Source organism: Zootoca vivipara, chromosome 13 (genome assembly GCF_965207765.1).
Source record: "Zootoca vivipara chromosome 13, rZooViv2.hap1.1, whole genome shotgun sequence".
Classification (NCBI taxonomy): domain Eukaryota; kingdom Metazoa; phylum Chordata; class Lepidosauria; order Squamata; family Lacertidae; genus Zootoca; species Zootoca vivipara.
The window spans coordinates 29,795,176-29,814,682 of NC_142596.1; the positions used below are offsets into that span (position 1 = coordinate 29,795,176).

Consider the following 19,507-nt stretch of genomic DNA (forward strand, 5'->3'; position numbering starts at 1 on the left):
CCTGGAATCCACTCTGTGTGGTGTAAGTGCTCAGCCCTGGAAGGTTCCAAGTGAGAACAATAGCAGCAAAGTCTCTGCCACGGTCTCATTGTCTGACCTTCAGCAAGATTCTTTCTCTCTCTCTTGCTCGCTCTCTTTTTGACTCAGTTTCCACATATGGGTAATGGGGCCACAGAGTACCACCTCATAGGGCACTTTTGAGAGCTCTAAAGCTTTTAAAGCAGTACTTTTTTTTTACAAAAGCAACATAGTAAAGATAATTGCAGTTTTCCATTCCCTCCCCCCCCCCACGCTCCCAATCCATTTTTCCTTTTGTCTTGTGTCTTTTAGACTGCCTTATCACTGACTTTTGTAAGCTGCTCTGGAGGTTGTTTCAGGATGAACAGCAAGAGAAAAATATTCTAAATAGATAGACGACATTAATAATGTGCCAAAGAAGGTAAAATGATGGCATCGGCACTTTCATGCAGCGAGAGGCAACAAGATTCTCTGACCCACGAAATACTTGCGTATGAACTTTATTAGAAAATGCCCAGAAACTTAGAAATTCTTTTTTTAAAATCAAGATGGATGGAGGATGTTAGAAAGAAGCCAGGTTTTCAGTTAGAGTTGAAAATATTAAGCCCATATTGACAAGCTGGGACATGCGCAGAGGAGGGTGGCCAAGATGATCAAGGATCTGGAAACAAAGGCTATTGAGCTACGGTTGAGGGAGTTGGGTCCGTTTAGCCTGGAGAAGAGAAGACTTGAGAGGTGGTGTGATAGTCACCTTCAAATATGAAAAGATGGAGCAAGTTTGTTTTCTGCCGCTCCAGAGTGTGGAACCTAGACCAAATGACCAGGAAGGAGATTCCAATTAAACATTAGGAAGATGTTTTCTGATGCTAAGAGCTGGTTGACAATGGAATGGACTCCCTGAGAAGGTGGTAGGCTCTCCATCATTGAAGGTTTTTAAACAGAGGTTAGATGGTCATCTGTCAGAGCTTCCTGAGCTGTGATTCCTACATTGCAGGGGGCTGATGGGACCTTTGGTTCCCTTCTAGGATTCTAGATTTTAGTGTTGCTAGCTTTGACTAATGGAGAGGAGAATGTTGCCCAGATAAAGGTACCGGTACCTTCCCAGCCTGCACTATATCTTCCCCTCTCGTATTCCCGGGGATTATACCGCAGTGGGGCACTGTCTGCACGTGAGGCTCATAGCAGGGATTAGAGACCCTGGGAGCTCCTGGTCATTAAGCAATCAGGCCTCCATCTGGCCCTATTTTCCCAACTTGTAATCTGTGGAACCAGGAGAAATTGCAATATCCAGGGGGGAAAAACTCACGAAGGGTTAGGCAAAGTGGGACGCCAACTAAACACACAGCCTGAGCTTAAGACAAACCTGATTCCATTTGCCAACATTCTTCCCAGTCTCTTGAGCACAGTCCTGGATATTACAGCAACTCAAACAGCCACATTCTGTTCTTTGTTTCCCACCCCCCAGCAATGTTATCTGGGCTTAACTGAATAATTGCAATTTTAAAAATACGGTAATAGAATTAGCCAACCCAAATGCCATCATCCCACAGTCCCAAGGAGAAGGGTGGGAGTGCTTACGTGCAGAGTACGCAGGTAGGAAAGGGGAAGAAACTTGGTTTGGTTCACCATTTAATGCCAACGCACCCAATATGTGAACTGAAATGCAGTGATCCTTTTGACATTTGCATTTTCTCTGAATTCAGCGATGCAGTTCTCCAACCTAATGGTGTGGGCAAGTATGTGTGGGCAAAATATTCATATATACTGGTGAAATGGACATGCAAAAATGTGTGATGTTAGGGGAAATTCCTTGCAAAAATGTCCGCATTAGGCAAAATTCCATACAGAAATTTGTATGTTCAGGAGAAAAGCGCCCTCAAAATCCTGGGAGGACTTCCTTTATCTATAATAAAAATTGTAAGCTGGTGCAAGAAAGTGGCAGACTCAGCTGAAAACTGGAAAACAGAGAAACCGAGAGAACCTGAAATTGGCAGATTCACCCATCCTGGCATGCAGGAAGAGATGGGAAAGGATAATAGAGGCAAAGCAGGCCAGCAGGAAGGTAAAATGAGCCCTGCAGCTGGATCAAACCAATGGAAGACCATCGAGTCCAGCATCCTTTTCTCACAGTGTCTAACCAGATGCCTATTAAAAGTTCCCAGGCACAAAAAGTTCCCAAGCACAAAAAGCAACCAGTTTCCAGCATCTGGCATTCGGAAGCATTGCTGCCTCTGACATTGGAGGTACATCAGGGGTAGCCATTGAAGAAATCAGGTGTGCTGGGGCACTCAGAGACCTTTGTGCCGCTCATCTCACATGCCTATGCTGCATGAAGGTTATCAACAGGGGCAGGGAGGATAGCATAGAAAAGGTGACCAAAACTCAGTACCTGATATTGTCTATAAGGAGATGGTGCGAGTCCTTGGTGAGGATCATGGGGAGGGCGTAAGCTAAGTAATCAACCTTCCTCTCAGCTGCATATTGTTTTAAGATGGTGAACATCTTCTCTTTCACCTCTGGTTGGTCACCCAGGATCTCTTGCACCTGCACAAAGGAGAGAGCAAAGTGGGTAATGGTGGAGGTTGCAATTTAAATTTGTTATGTGAGATTGTAAAACACTTTGTTGTTGTTGTTGTTTTAAAAAATGAAATTGTGGTGTTCTTTTACACAAAAATAGAGAGATAAACATTCTACCCGCCACCTCCAAAAGTTCTCCAGACCTAGAAACAACAAACTTTTCAAGGTAGCATTCTTGTTTTAGATACCTGGAGTCTTTATTCCTAGTGTTATTCTCTATGAACAAAACGGGACCTGTCAGGATGACAATGACAGGCCTAGATTGCTTTGCTATAGAGGCTCAAAGTTAAAAAGGGGGAGAGAGCAGAAAGGCAATCCCATCCCATTATGGGAAGATGGGATATTGTGCTTTTGACCACCCAATCTGTTTTTTCAAGCTGAGAATAAAAAGTTTATAAGGTCACACTTGTGTCAACTGCACGGTGAAGGGTCTGCTCCAGTAATGGCTGCGATATGGTGGGCAAATTCTGGTGCTCACCAGAGGAGGGCAGCAGAGAACCCTCAAAGCATTTTAAAAACAAAACTCCACAATGCATACCCTACATGACCCCACTCCAGTACCAGGTGTGCCCTTTTTTAGTCTGCACTAATTGTGAGAGCTGGACCATCAAGAAGGCTGATCGCTAAAGAATTGGTGCTTTTGAATTATGGTGCTGGAGGAGACTCTTGAGAGTCCCATGGACTGCAAGAGGATCAAACCTATCCATTATGAAGGAAATCAGCTCTGAGTGCTCACTGGAAGGACAGATCGTGAAGCTGAGGCTCCAATACTTTGGCCACCTCATGAGAAGAGAAGACTCCCTGGAAAAGACCCTGATGTTGGGAAAGATTGAGGGCACTAGGAGAAGGGGACGACAGAGGACGAGGTGGTTGGACAGTGTTCTCGAAGCTACGAACATGAGTTTGACCAAACTGCGGGAGGCAGTGGAAGACAGGAGTGCCTGGCGTGCTATGGTCCAAGGGGTCACGAAGAGTCGGACACGACTAAACGACTAAACAGCAACAACAATTGCAGATCGTTGTCACCTTCCCTGGGCCAGGACCTCTCCCCAAACTCCACTCCTCATTTCCCCTGTTCTGCACTCTCATCAGAGGCTGGAATGTGCTCCTGAATTACAGTCATGTCTTTTGTGTGCTTGAATAGAGGATGGATAGGTATATATTTGGTATTTGCATGGCTGGGACAACGTGCAATGAGCATGTGCAAAAGGAAGGGTTGTTCCACCCACTGTGGCCTCTGGCTCCACCCAGCATTGGCAAATGCCAGCCCAGAAGTTTGCCCACAGAGGCACGTGGCCCTCAGGCTGAAAAGGACTCCCTTCTCTTGTTTTAACAGAAGGCCCAAGCTGACCCCTCACATCCCTCTTGTTGGGTCCCTTTTAGAGAGCAAGTGAAACTTTTCCTGGTACGGAGCCTGTTCTGCCCCCCCCCCCCCGGCTTCAGTTATTTAGTGATAGCAAATCTGTGTATTAGTATTAGGTAGAAGGAATAACCATGCTGCCCCTTTAAGAAAAGATAGCACCTTTTCCCCTTTTTAGACCCCAAGGCAGGTTGGGAAATGTAGGCACAGCAATATCCTACTTTCTATTGGCTCTGCCAGAGAGCAGGGAAAATACCTTCTTTCTCTTGGCTCTGGCCAGAGTGGGAAGAAATCTCCCTGCCTTCCTCTAGTGGCTGTCTAGTTATGGCAAACCCAAGAAGAAGGGTGAACTCATCCTTACAGAGCTCCACAGAGAACTTCACAAAAAGTTTCTAATCATCTATATTCAGAGCCATAGAACAGCCTATTTGAATGTGAGCAATATTTCTACATGTGCCTTGATTATCTTCAATGAATCTATGTAGGAGAGTTTTGTTAATACTATCCAGAAAGAGAGAGAAATATCCAGATGAAACAGAACCCAACCTGCTTGCTGCTGCAGATCAAATGGCAGTTAAAGTGACAGCTACAAAGCCCAGCTCAAGTTTTACAAGTATCTCTATCTGGTTTTTACACCAGCATTCAATGGGGAAGGAACGAGAAATTCAACTCGGGTCACATTCAAAGGCAGACCTGCCCAAATCACCATTTCCAAAACAGTATGCAAACCGAAACACCCATCCTTGGAAAGGCATACTTTTCCGAATTTTGCAATGCAATTCTCCAGTCAAGTAACATGTGCAAAACTGCATATACGTACAACATGCATACAAAAGCATACGTTAATGAAAATAACAGGAAAATGCATCATATTGGGCAATTTTGCATGCCCAGATGCGTATATTAGGAGCAAACAGCACTAAATACTGACGAATTTTCATAAGGATTATATGCCTATGTGATGTGGAAATGTGGAGAACTGAACACAAGATTGGAAAAATGAGAAACAAAGAGAAACTGAAATTGAGAGCTGCACCTCCTCTGCACACAACCAGTTGCCAGGGCACTTTACCAAAGTTAGAGTTCTTTGAAATAGTTTTGGAGAGTTTTTGTGAGACTCTCTTTAATTTGTCTGTTTGTGGTTAGGATGGGGCTGAAGGACCATGATGGGGTACCGGTAGTTTGTGTTCCTTCTCCTATTTTAATGATGACTTCTTCTGGAGCGTGATCTGTGATTTTAATGCTGCCTATGTTTGTTGCTTCCACTAAAGGGATCAGATTCTGTGTGAGCAGAATGCTGCCCAGTCTGTACAGTGTACCGTGGCATCCGGATTGGAATGTGTGGCTTGTGTCTCCCGGGTTATGTTCACCCCAGATGTTGTAGAGGCCTCTGTTTTTTTAACATTTTTAGCAACTTGTAAGAGTTCCTGTTTGTTGGGGGGGGCTTATTGGGGAGCATTGCCTGTGGGTTTGTAGCATGGGTGTTTTTCAAGGATATGCCTCTCATATTTAGGTTGAGGTCACCTCCCAGGATTACAAAATGCAACCAAGTATCAGCAAACTACATCTGACCACCCAGCTCTGATCCACAGCAGGGCGTGGGAGCTCAGACTCCCCTTCTCCCTTTTCTGCAAGATGGGCAGAGGTGAAGCCAGGGAGCACCCAGCCCCTCTGGCACTCTGTCCTTGGCGCCAAAGCCTGCCCACACATCTAGGTGGGTCTTGAAGCACAGGAGGAACAGAGGGAAGGAAAGCACCTCTCATCGCCAATGCACTCTGGCCTGAGCAGAGCCCAACTGCCCCCAAACACTCTGTGTGGCTACTTTCAAACACTGTCCCAGTTTGGACATCGCACTAAGCTACGGTTGACAAGAATGAGCCAGGTTCAGGAATGGACAAATCTATCCGTTTTGGTTTCTAATATCTCTAGTCTTAAGTTTGCTTCACTCCATTTCCTGCAGACATTTGCAAAAGAAAGTATGGTTTGTTTAAAGAAGCCTGATTGATATGAAGAACAAACAAGCCATATGAACAAACCATACTTAACATGAACCACAGTTTAGGGTTTGGGCAACACACTAAACTGTGGCTGGTGGAAAGTCAAAGCAAAAGATTCTGAACTCCTCCTCTAACCTTCACCAGAAGATAGGGTAATATGGAAGCACAGGCAGTGCATGTTTGCAGTGGCTCATTCTTAACATGTTAAACTGCATTTCAGGGTAATGTACAAATGCAGCTGTACACCCCTCATTTGCACCTACTTCAGACATTTTGTGCATGCTTTCAAAAGAGTGGTAGGTTGTGTCATGACCCTGTCCTCAAGGTCCCAATGTTAAGTTGAGGAGGACTCTGGTTCAGATAATGCACGTCACCCCACTTGAGAAGTAGCCCTCAGCACTGCCTGCTACACTGGCCTGGCCTGAGGATGTAGTGCAGGCATAGGCACACTCGGCCCTCCAGATGTTTTGGGACTACAACTCCCATGATCCCTAGCTAACAGGACCGGTGGTTAGGGATGATGGGAATTGTAGTCCCAAAACATCTGGAGGGCCAAGTTTACCTATGCCTGATGTGGTGGCTCTCCCATCATACTCAGAGTCTGATTCTCCTGCAGCCTCCCTGCTCTACAACCACATGCAACTGCAGAATAAGCTACATAACATTGATATATTGCAAACAGTACTCCGGTGGGGGGGGGAGGCAAAATCACTGGAAGGTCAAGGCCTTATAGCCCAGGGGTAGGCAACCTAAGGCCCGTGGGCCGGATGCGGCTCAATCGCCTTCTCAATCCGGCCCGTGGAAGATCCAGGAATCAGTGTGTTTTACATGAGTAGAATGTGTAGAATTTTATTTAAAATGCACCTCTGGGTTATTTGTGGGGCATAGGAATTCGTTCATTTTTTCCTCCAAAATATAGTCTGGCCCACCACATGTTCTGAGGGATGGTGGACCAGCCCACGGCTGAAAAAGGTTGCTGACCCCTGTTATAGCCTTTTGAAGGCATCAGATGACTCCAAGCCTTTGCTGAGACAACATCTTCCCTGACTCAATAGGAGCTCTCCCAGGTCCTTATGCGCTTGTCTCACTGGAACTGTCCAAGGTCCTGATTTGCCTTGCCCTACTCTCTGGTCCTATTCACCCATTTCCCCTGAATTCCCCTGGGCCACAGCAGAACAGTATAGGTTTCTCCACCCCTGCAACAATCCAGCCGCAATGCCGGCATGGTTATGGGAGCTGGAGTGAGATCGTAAGCAGAAGAGAGGGAGCTGTTCACATCCCCCCTGGTGCTCGTCCCACTTTGATGCTCTCCAAAGCCAATTATCACAGGCTTTTTGTAACCTACATCTAGAAACCACAAGGAACCCAGCAGTTTCAAGGCACCATCATGTGACCAGGATGGAAGTCCTAATGAGGAACCAGACATTTCAAGGTTACTACATCTGGAGCAGCGACATCAAGAAAGGGGTCTCTTCAAGGAAGCTGCCTTGCATCCCTTTCCATCTCTCATGATGGGGAAAGCAGGATTCTTTGGAAGACAGCTCAGTGGTAGAGCAGTGTGAAAGCCTGGAGTGCTGCTGCCAATCAGTGTAGACAATACTAAGCTACATGGGCAAATGGCCTGACCCAATATGAGGCAGTTTCCTATATTCTTAATCTATCGCCCATTCTCAACAATGAAACTTTCGCATAGGCATTGGGCTGCAGTCACAGTTTTGCTCACAGTGACAGCCCTCAAATCCATAGCATAAACAGGATATACATAAGAGACAAACACAAACATAGGACCAGATTTTGCAGCAGAATCCAGAGGCAAATCCTGTCCCCATATTCACTTTGACAACACATAAGAAAAGCCAGTTGGATCAGGCCAGTGGCCCATCTAGTACTACATCCTGTTCTCGCAGGAGCCAGCCAGATGGGCCAGTGGGAAGCCAGCAAAGATCTGAGCACAAGAGCAACTCTCCCCTCCTGGAGTTTCCAGCAACTGGGATTTAGTGGCATTGCTCCCTCTGACCATAGAGGCTATAGTCTAAACCCCCATGAATTTGTCTAATCCTTTGTTGAAATCATCCAAGTTGATGGTTATCACTTTCTCCTGTGGCAGTGAGTTCCACAGTTTAACTCTGTACTGTGTGAATAAGTCCTTTCTTTTCATTAGATGTCCATGAAGTCTAGTGCCATGCATCATTTTAGAATAATTTATCATGTCACCTCTGACTCATCTTTTTTTTTCCTAACTAAAAAGTCCCAAATGCTACAACCTTTCTTCATAAGGGCGTCATTTTGATTGCCCTTCTCTGAACCTTTTCCAACTCCACAATATCCATTTTGAGATGAAGTGACAAGAAACTATACACAGTATTTCAAATGCAGTTGCACCATAGATTTGTGTAACAGCATTATGATATTGACAGTTTTATTTCCAATTTCTTTCCTAGAGATTCCTAGCATGGAATTTGCCTTTCTCACAGCTGCTACACACAAGGTTGACATCTTCATCGAACTATCCACAAAGGTCTTGTTCCTGGCCAGTCACCACCAGTTCAGACCCCATGAGCATGAAATTAAGATTTTTTTGCCCCAGCATGCATCACTTTATATTGGATTGCCTTTGCCATTTTACCACTCACTAAGTTTGAAGAGGTCCTTTTGGAGCTCTTCACAATCTCTTTCTGTATTATTAGATTCTGTTCTCTGAGCAGGGCGTTTTGTGTTCTTACCCCAATGAAGACAGCACTTTGCTCATGCTCAGAGGCATCCTTTACCAATGCGGGGGGGGGGGTGTAAATTGGAGAAATAGGCTTTTAATTGATCAGTCACTAGATGGCTCTTCTGTTACTCAGAGCAGACCCACTGAAATCAGTGGGTCTTAAGTGATGATTGATTCAATAGGACTACTCTGAATGTGACTGGGGTTGGAGATGACCCTTGGAGTTTTTAAATGATTAGTTTGTGACCAGATGGAGGCCTTCCAGTCTTCAGGCCAAATGCGGCCCTTCAGAATACTTTCTGGCCCCCAGGGCTCTCCCCAAGATACAGCCCTTGCTGGCCTTGCTCCACACACTCCTCAGGTGTTTTTGCCCAGCTGGAATGTGTCCTTGAACTGTGTGATGCCTCTTGCTTTACTGGATTGGAGAGGCAGGAGAGTGCGTAAACTTTTGACTTTTGCACCGCTGGAGTGGAGAGAAGAGCCACATCTGCTGCTCCACCCATCCTTGCATCTAGCCTCATCTAATTTTTGCCCCTGCCCCCCACCCCCACCCACTGCTGGCATGTGGTCCCTGAGATGTTGCCTATGCGGGAGGGTGGTCCTCAGACTGAACAATCTTCCCCGGTTCAGTAACTGTACCCATGAAGGGTGGGCTGTAATAAATATTTTTAACCATAAACAAACACACACACAAATTAATCACTGCTGGGGTGTACCCACAACTGTGAGGCTTGAAGAGGTTCTGGTGATGCACCCCACTCTCTGGCCATTGGCTGAGGACTGACTGTGATGTCACAAAGGCACATGTCTGCTGAGTGGATATAAAGGTGGGGCTTTTTTCCTCTTCTCCAGCAGAACACAGCGGGCAGCAGTTGTGATATGCAGCATTGCCCAGTCTTCTTCCACTTGGAGGAGACAAATTGGCAGGTGGGTGGCGGATGCTATGAAGGATGTTGCAGGAGGCTATGGAATGATAACAAGGCAAGTTTACTTCCTAAGAGGGATTGGCTGATATCCATGATCTGAAGTTGGTTGGTGTGTGGTGATGGACCTAGTGGAAGTTGGCAGATGTTTGGTGGGAGGAAGCTGTGACGATACTCCCCTCTCTTATTACTAACAGTGTGCTGAAGGAGTTCAGTTATTGTTCAAACAACCCACTATTCCTTCTTTCCTCCAAATAAACTCCCTGTTTTTATATGGGTTTGCTAGTACATAGAGTACAGTTCCAGCTTTCCAAATAACATGGCTCTGTATCCTTAAAAACTCCAGGCAAATGTTACAGGAACAATCTTGAGCCCTCAGTAAGGTTTCCCTCTCAACTCAGGTTCACCTCAGCAGCTATTGCCTCAGCACTTTAGCCTCTGCAAGGCACTCTTTTCCCTCCACTTGCCTCCTCTGGGCGTGACTTTGAGATGCAAACTATCCACCTGCTCCTCAGGCTCAGTTTTATCTCCCCTCTTCAGTCACCACCCTTTTGAGTTTAGATACGTTGCTGGAATAAGGAGGAACATCCAATTTGACACAACATAGATCAGGCATCCCCAAACTGCGGCCCTCCAGGTGTTTTGGCCTACAACTCCCATGATCCCTAGCTAACAGTACCAGTGGTTGGGGAAGATGGGACTTGTAGTCCAAAACATCTGGAGGGCCGAAGTTTGAGGATGCCTGACATAGATGAAAGCTTTATTTAACTGGAGAACATATATATTTCTTTTTGGTTTCATTTGTTTAAACTCTTAGTTCATCATCTTCTTTTCATATAACACAGACTTGTTAATACAGCTCCTGCATCCGTCTCTTACACTCTACTCCCCACAACTGCCGACTCCCAACTGCCATTTAGAATCACCTCAAGCTCCGCCTCCCAAGGAACACCTGCCTATAATGGGAGTGATAGATTAACCCATGATGAACTGGAATCATCATTAGGCACTATTCCGCCACATTGAAGCCAGTGGGGTTCTCATCCGGAAGCAAGGCTGACTGGAGAGTGAAAGATGAACAAATGGCATTCTTCGTGGATGTCGGCTGGCCGTGTGTTTGTGAATGGGAGGTTTTGAATGTGGTTGAGGCACATGGTGTGTATAAGTGCGTAAATGAGATGTGTGAAAGGTGACTGGTGGATATTCATGAATAGAGGGAACTTTGGGCAGTGGGCAGGCTGAAGTTAGCGATTAAGTTTTCAGGGTAGCCATTCCCCACCACCACCATGTTTCTCCTGCCCCAGGGATGTCTGATGCTGGTGAGTTTTTCCCAAGACCATGCATGGAAGAAGGCCATAGGCTGGCTGAAGCTGACAAGGCTTTCTCAAGACATTTCCGTCCCTTTAGAAAGCATGCCAGCTTATAGTTCCAAATAGGTGTTTTTCAAAATACATCCAAGTGTAATGTCTATTCTGTGTGAGTTATATGATGTATCCCTCCCCGGTGTCAGCATACACGAAGGGAATATTTTTTAATAATAAGTGAGTTGCTGGTGAGGTGCCCCCACAATGGCAGGCCTGGGGAGGGTGAACTGTTGCCGTTAGCTACAGGCGGTCTGTGACATCACAAAAGGACATGACATCATCATTCCATGTCCTAAGAACATATTCCGTTGCAGTATCCAGGGTTCATATATTTGTTCATCTTCCAACATGTTATATGCCATTATCTGCCACCAACGTCCTCCTGGCTTTTAGATAGGACAAACAGTCACCATTTGAAAGAATTAACAGGCACAAATCTGACATTAGAAAGGGCAACTTTCAAAAGCTAGTGAGGAGGGAACGTCTCCATCTCCCATGATACTCCACGACTGATTTAAAAGCTGCATCTCCCAAGACACTCAGCTGCATTGATCCCTAAAAGATTTTCCCACAAAATAATTCCAAAGGGAGACTGCAGTGTGAAATTTTAGAATTACAGCTCATCCAGACTTTTTAGTCTACACCTTGGGGGTGAACAGAGAATGCTTCTCTTTCCCACTAACACATCTTCCCCCAGCAATGCTGTTGTGCTGTCACCCCAAAATGTTGCCATGAGAGGTCTCCGCCCCTCGTTTTGCATACGTTTAAGATCCAATTGAATTGTCACCATCTGTACTTTTTTCATTTATTTGAAATGTAAACAGCTAAGCATTATGAAACACCATAGTGATGAACAGCAGCAATTAAAACACAACAAATAAGAGCAATTCTCCAAAGAGAAATAAGATTTCTTCACCATCTATTTCCTGCTGACCCTGTTAAGAGTATAAGACTAGGATCTGGGGAACCAGGGTTCAAATTCCCACTCAATCAAGAAGCCAACTGGCTCATCTTTGGCCCCAGTTACTATCTCTCTGCCTAACCTACCTCACATTTGGAACACAAATGCAGCAAATAAAATAAATAGATCTCCTCCACATACATAATATACACCATTTCTGTTATGAAAGAAAGAAAGAACAGAAGAAGAGCCCTAATATATGCATCTATGTAGACATTGTTTGGTTGGAGAGCTGCATCACAAAATTCAGAAAAGTATAAAATGTTGACGGATAGCTGTTTTTCAGATCTCATAGTGTTTCAGAATGTTGCTGATCTGATATGCCTTTAAATGAGAACTGAGCAAGACTTCTTCCTCCACCTGTACTCTCTAGATCAGTGGTTTCCCCACTACCCCCTTGGTTCCATAAATTCATCCCCAATGCCCCCTATCCTACCCTATAAAAAACAATATATTCAAGATAGCAGTTTGTACAACCCACTAAAGAATATAATAACAGAATAAAAATTAAGGCAGTAACAATTAATTGCACATTTATTGACAATCCAGTTAAAGCCATTTAGTTGAATTAATTCAGCAAAATGGATAAACTTGATCCAGTGATTCCTTTGCCATGGCGGTCAACCCTTTGGATTTGCAAATAAGGGCTGGAATAAGGCAATTTCCTGCCAAAAAAAGGGAAGGTTGACAGCACTGTCCTTTGCACCTTCAGCACCCCCTTGCCGCCTGCTTGCCTCTTAGCAACCAAATAGGCAATTCCACTGCCCCCCAGGAGGGTGGTATAACCCACTTTGGGAACCACTGCTCTAGACGGTCTGGACCACAATTCCTTTCAGTCCTGTGCTGGCTAGGGCTGATGGGAGTTGTAGTCCAAATCCTGCCGACGGCTCCCGTTTTAGAGACGGCCTTACCTTCTTGCTGAATTCCTGTGCCTTCTGCCTCCGCTCTTGATGGATGGCGTCAGCACTTTGGACAAACTCCCGCACGCTGCTGCTGGCCCACCTCTGCTGCCGCCCGAGGCGCAGGAGCCCCAACCTGAGGCCCTTTCCTTGGCACGCCTGGATCATGACGTCCGCCTCTTCATAGAGCTTAACTGGAGTCCCGTTGATCTCCAGGATGTAGTCTCCAGCTTTGACCCCGCATTCGGAGGCTGGTGAGGCAGGATCCACGCTCCCCACTTGCAAGGGACATCCTCCCTCGCACAGAGTGAAGCCAAAGCACCCCCCTTGGCCTGGCTTGAGTTCTACCTGCTGGATGCGTGAGACCACCCCAATGCTGGGGGGCACGTTCTCGCACTGCCTCGCCAGGGCAACCAGTGCCTCAGCGTTCATGGAGGAGACGTGCTGGCCTTCAATCTCCAGGATCTGGTCTCCCAGCTGGAGGCCGGCCAGCTGGGCGCTGCTGCCTTCTTCCACAGCCAAGATGTAGCAAGGGCCATTCCCACTGATCTTGAACCCAAATTCCTCAGGCCACCCATCGTTGGTAGCTGGCATGGCGGTGACTGGGGAAAAGGAGAGCACGGAAAGGTCAGCCGCTGAATCTGGTTCCCTCATGGAAAGAACAGTTCCTTGATTCAGGTGACATTCCCACCAGATATCTAAAGCTCTAAAGCACTAGGACAGCACTTTAAACAGTCATGGTTTCCCCTAAAAAAATTAATAAATCTGGCAGCGGAGAGTGGAATAAGAGCCTCCTAACAATTAACAAACGACAGCTCCCAGGTTGCTAATCTGTTAAGGGTGCTATTAGGAGACCCCTTAACCACCACCACCCCCAGTTTCCACTCACAGAGTGGTTTAACAGTCAATCCCTCTTCCTAGAAAACTCTGGTAATTGTGGCCCTGTGAAGGGAATAGAGGCCTCCTAACCACTCTCAGCACCCTTTCCTCCCCAAGGGAGGCAAACGCACAACAGATTAAAAAGAATGTCTAAAAACAAGTCCAGAACAGGTGCAGGCTGGGTGGGTGGGCCTGATCTTGCTGACAGACAACTAAAGTGGCTACTCACAGACGATGGAAATGCACAACAGAGACACAGACACAGGGTCCAGATTCTGCAGGAGGGACCAGACTCAAACACTGTCCCTGTATATCCTTTCTGGAAAGACATGCCCTATGGTCTAAGGCAGCCTCCCGTACACTCACCTGACTGGCTCTTACTTTGGCCCTGACAATGGGGGCAGCATCCTCCAGCAGGGCAGCTTTGTCAGGGGATGTGAAGCTCAGGACAGGCCACACACAGCACACAGAGAGAAAAATGGCTGAGGAGCTCAGCGGGGTGGACCACTGCTGCCCCCCCACCCCGGCGACGGCTGCCTGAAGAAGCCACCTCGTTCCTCCACTCCCAGGTCTTAAGTAAAGACTTACAGAAATTGCAGGCCATTGGGATCTGGCTGAGGTCTTGCAAAGAAGGCTGCCGTCATTTCTCCGCGGGGTCTGGAGTTTTGTGGTTCTCTTCAGCTTGGGAAGCTGCTTCCCCTACCCCAAAGCTTCACTTGCTACAGAAAATGGAGGACTTGGGGATAAGAGTCTCCCAAGCCCACAGTGCTGACCAGGCCATGTTCTTAAGAATGTGGAAGGCCAAGTCACCCGAAAAGTTCACCCAACCTGGGCTGGAGCTCTTAACCTTCCCATCCCCTCAAGCTAGGAAGATGTGACTGAGCTCCAGCACAGCTGAGCCATACTCCTTCCCCTCCATTGTCTCCCCACTTGCCTGCTTTTGGGGGTGGGGAGGGGAGAATATTACGACCAAGCGGGTAGATGGATCGACTAAGTCAAACCCAGACAATGACCACGTCTTCTTGCCTCTGAGGCCTCTGAGGGGAATTAGAACCGGTCAAGAGCTAAACTGGATTAGAGGCCTAGTCTGGGTGTTGAGTGAGCAAATTGAAGTCGACGCTAATGCAACAGCAGACAAGGCTCACGTGGGTCGAGACAGGAGGACAGCGACAGTTTGCTTCGGAAGGAGGTGGGGAGATGCCATCACAAAGAGGAACACTGGAAGCTGCCTTGAACTGGGCCCTAGCATCTGCCCTTCTAGCTAAGTCTACCAGCCCTTTATTCGAAACCATGAGGACTGAAACCACAGCACCTGCTTTACATGTAGAAGCTCTCGGGTTGAGAGATAGGACTTGGAACGTCCCTTGCCTGAAACCCTGGAGAGCAGTTGCCCGTCACTGTGTAGGCAATGTTGAGTTTGATGGACTTGGAATAAGAGGACATGAATCTTTTTCTAAGTGCTCTGCGTGCTTCTAAGTGGGTGATGCGTTTGTGGGGAACTGAATTGGGCAGGAGGGGGGCAATGATCTGGGTTACTGGGTTGAATATTAATTTGAAGCAAGAAATTCATGCAACTGAACTTTATCTAGGGAAAAATTGGAGGGCAATGGAAGTGAGTAAATAGAGGGGAAATGAAATGATTTGGGGCAGCCTCTGCTGGAGAATTAATATGTGAGTACAGTAAATTGAAGAGGAACTGATTTGGGGTGCAAGTTAACTGGAGAATCTGTCAAGGGAGAGTTGGAGGGAGGCACTAATTGGCTTGCCTTCTGTGGCACTTAAATTCTAAAATTTGCATCTACACCTATTAATTAGCATATGTGAATTTTGTTTCTAGGCCCCAAATTTTTAAAGCACCTAACAATGCCGCACCACAAGGATTCAATTTTAGCTACACTGTTGCACAATCAGAGCTACATGCACCCATAAAGCATGTTTATTTATTTCATAAAATTTATACACCACTAGACTGCAAAAGAGGGGGGAAATCTCAACATGGTTTACAAAAAAGAAAAAAACATTATCAATAAGAAGTTAAAATAACAATAAACTGAAAACAGATGAAAACTTGCATCAACTTTCTAAACATCTGAGTAGGCTTGTCTAAACAAAAATATTTTTAGCAAGAGTACAGTGAAGGCACCTGCCTGATATCAATTGGCAGGGAGTTCCAAAGTGTAGGTTCTTACAAATGTGGAATGGGTATGATGCGGCACCTGTAGACAGTGCCCAGTTCTGCAATGCTGTGTCTCTCTCTCTCTCTCTCTCTCTGTGTGTGTGTGTGTGAGTGAGAGAGAGAGAGAGAGAGAGAGAAGGTAGGGCCTGTCTGCTCCACTTCTCCCTGGGTGTCAAAGCTTCAGCCACTAATTGCTGCATCCTGCTACTGCCTCAGAAATGTGTTGTGCTAATTTTCAGGGCTATTCTAATAGCCCCCGATCCTCCACCCTGACACAACTGAAAAGATGCAGCTTACAGATTGTGATGGGTTTGTTATTTTTAAAAAGCTCTCATTAGTCAAAAACATTTGCTTCCTTTTACAAGAACTCTTAAGAAGTCTTCTGTGTTGATTCCCCCTGACCCCCTTTCCCTTCCTCCATATGAATGCATGTCAAGCAAAGCTTACCTCTCTTGCACAGGGCCTAGCCTGCACCAGTAGCACAGAATGAGGACCTGTTACCCAGCTAAACCATCCCGGCAGTTTCAGCGCTTCTGGATCAATTTCAGACCTGTGGGGCAAGCGCCTGAGTTTCTATGGCAAACTCTATCCAGGCACGGTAACCTAATAGGACAGTTATTAGCAGGCTGACCTTGGCGGGGAGCGAAGGAGTGCAAACGTCTGGGAGAGAGGCAGCTACCCTGTAGCTACAGAGGCAACTAGGGAATTTCCCAGCTCTCCAAAGATTTAAGCAGCTTAGAGGATATATAGGATGGATGCTGAACCCAGAGATGAACTTATGTATGTGTGCATGCTGCTGCTACAAATTCAGGATTGGCTTCAACCGTTCAAGCTAAGAAGAAACAGGCAATCTCAGAGACACATTTGTTAGAGCTGGTGTTCTTTCAACAAAGGAAAGCTCAATAAGGTTATACTGTATTATTAAAAGTCTCCCCTTATATTCTTGTTTACAAGATGGTAAAACATGGGCCAGATAACACTAATTTTAGGTGACCCCCACAACCAGTTGACTAACCATACCCAACAAGGGCTTATGAATGACTTTGTGTCCAGCGTTGCAGATCCAAAAAATCAACACTTCCGATACGGGCTGCCATATGTCCAGATTTTCCCATTTTTGCCACTTTTCAAAAATTCTGCCCAGATACTATTTTTGACAGACGAATCCATGGTATGTCCAAGAAATTCCAGATGTTTGGCAGCCCTGTCTTATTCCTTCTTCCATCTTCTGAGAGTTAAAGTCATATGCAAGGCAAGGCAAGAGTGTATTGGATGTTCCATTCCTGGCAGAGGTGCACTTCCAGCAGGTGTCAGGATAGTTGAGATTGAAACGGTGATATACAAATGTACAGAGACTGAGGTTTGACATAACAATCCCAAGACTCCAAGCCAGCCTCCCCCAGTCTGGTGCCCTCAAAGCATTTTGGACTATAACAGGGATAGGCAACCTAAGGCCCGTGGGCCGGATGCGGCCCAATCACCTTCTCAATCCGGCCCGCAGACGGTCCGGGAATCAATGTGTTTTTACATGAGTAGAATGTGTCCTTTTATTTAAAATGCATCTCTGGGTTATTTGTGGGGCATAGGAATTCGTTCATTATTTTTTTTCAAAATATAGTCCGGCCCACCATATGGTCTGAGGGATGGTGGACCAGCCCACGGCTGAAAAAGGTTGCTGACCCCTGAACTATAACAACATCCATCAGATGGCCGCATATCCTCTACTTCAGCTCCCTGTTAACTCAGTGCTATGCTGGTTGGGCCTGATGGGAGTTGTAGTTCAAAACATCTAGAGGGCATCAGGTTGAGGAAGCTGAAATGCAAGTGAACAGGCGCTATAGAAAGAGCTACTTTTCTACAGAGCCTTTCCCATTCACCTTTGTCTCTGTCCTTATCTTGACCCCTCGGAGAGATTTCCATTATGTCTCATAAACAGAAATCAAATATTTGCAGCCAGCATTAAGTGATTTGTGTAGGGTCAGGGAGTCCAAGATCTAAATCCAGCCTTCACCATTAGAAAAGGATTTATTGGGAAAGCCCCAGGGCTAGAGACTGATCCAATTACCCAGTGAGCTGCAGGAATACTGGAGAAGACTTCAATCTTCCTCAGCCATATGGAACTAGTATTCATTTTTCTGTTCTTCTGTGCTGTGAATAAACAGCACAATCGGCTTCTACAACTTAGATCCACGCTATAGATTTAAAGTGCATGGCTTCACCCAAAGAATCCTGGGAACTGTAGCTTACCTCTCACAGAGCTGCAATTCTCAGCACACTTAACAAACTACAATCCCCAGGATTCTTTGGGAAGGAAGCTGTGTATTCTCAGTGTCCATAAAAGGTGCTTTAAACATATGGTATGGATGTGACAGGGACGTGGGTAGCACTGTGGTCTAAACCTCAGAGCCTAGGGCTTGCCGCTGGTTTGCCAGAAGCGGCTTAGTCATGCTGGCCACATGACCTGGAAGCTGTACGCTGGCTCCCTCGGCCAGTAAAGCAAGATGAGCGCCGCAACCCCAGAGTCAGTCAGGGGTCCCCTTTACCTTTACCTTTAATGGATGTGACAATGAGGGAAGAGCCCTAGTGGGCATCCATTGATATCAGACAGGAGACTTTACTATACTCTTTTCAGTGCCTGCTACAAACATTATTGTTCAGAAAAGCCCATTTAGAAAGTTGGCATGAGTTTTAATCTCAGTAGTGACGCCCTCCCTGTGGAACACCCTCCCTTCAGATGTCAAGGTGACGCTGTGGGTTAAACCAGAGCCTAGGGCTTGCTGATCAGGTCAGTGGTTTGAATCCTCGCGACGGGGTGAGCTCCCGTTGCTCGGTCCCTGCTCCCGCCAACCTAGCAGTTAGAAAACACGTCAAAGTGCAAGTAGATAGGTACCGCTCCGGCGGGAAGGTAAATGGCGTTTCTGTGCGTTGCTCTGGTTCGCCAGAGGCGGCTTAGTCATGCTGGCCACATGACCTGGAAGCTGTACGCCAGCTCCCTCAGCCAATAAAGCGAGATGAGCGCCGCAACCTGTCATGCGCGACTGGACCTAATGGTCAGGGGCCCTTTAGCTTTATCTGACTTTTAGAAGACATCTGAAGGCAGCCCTGTTTAGGAAAGTTTTTAAGGATGGGTGTTTTTATTATGTTTCTTAGATATGTTGTAAGCCGACCAGAGTGGCTGGGGAAACCCAGCCAGATGGGCTGTGGTAGAAATATTATTATTATTAGTCCATTATTTTAACTATCTGAAGTGTTATTTTAACTGTATTCAGAAGTGCTAAATTAATCATTATGCTATATTTTTGTAAGGCATTTTGAGATTTTTTTAATTAAAAATAATCAAGCAATGTATAAATTTTATGAAATAAATGAATCGACCAACCCCCCTCGCCCCACCCCAGTTAAGCAGGACAAGAGAGAGGCGTGACACTCAGACACTGCCTGCATCACTTAATCCGGAGCAGTTATGGCCTCCCTTCGTGGTCCCGGATTAGGAAAGTCAGCTAGCAAACCACGCTAGAATAGGAATTTTAGGGGGTCAGCTACCCCGTCGACTTAATCCGGAGCAACAGGGCGGGGGCGGAGAGGGGCGGGGCCGTGTCGCGACCTCAGCAGTCCTTGGGTCCCTGACGTCATCGCTGGC

General features: G+C 46.3%; 1 protein-coding gene across 1 annotated transcript in view; it reads right to left on the minus strand.

Moving 5' to 3' along the window:
* GRID2IP (Grid2 interacting protein) overlaps window positions 1-13,466 on the minus strand; it is a 61,349-nt gene extending 47,883 nt beyond the window's left edge. The window contains exons 1-2 of the mRNA XM_088656865.1: window positions 12,825-13,466; window positions 2,408-2,562 (exon numbers count right to left, since the gene is read on the minus strand). Of these exons, the coding sequence (XP_088512991.1) occupies window positions 2,408-2,562; window positions 12,825-13,466 (797 nt within the window). The remainder of the gene's footprint in view (window positions 1-2,407; window positions 2,563-12,824) is intronic.
* Window positions 13,467-19,507: the final 6,041 nt, after the last annotated feature.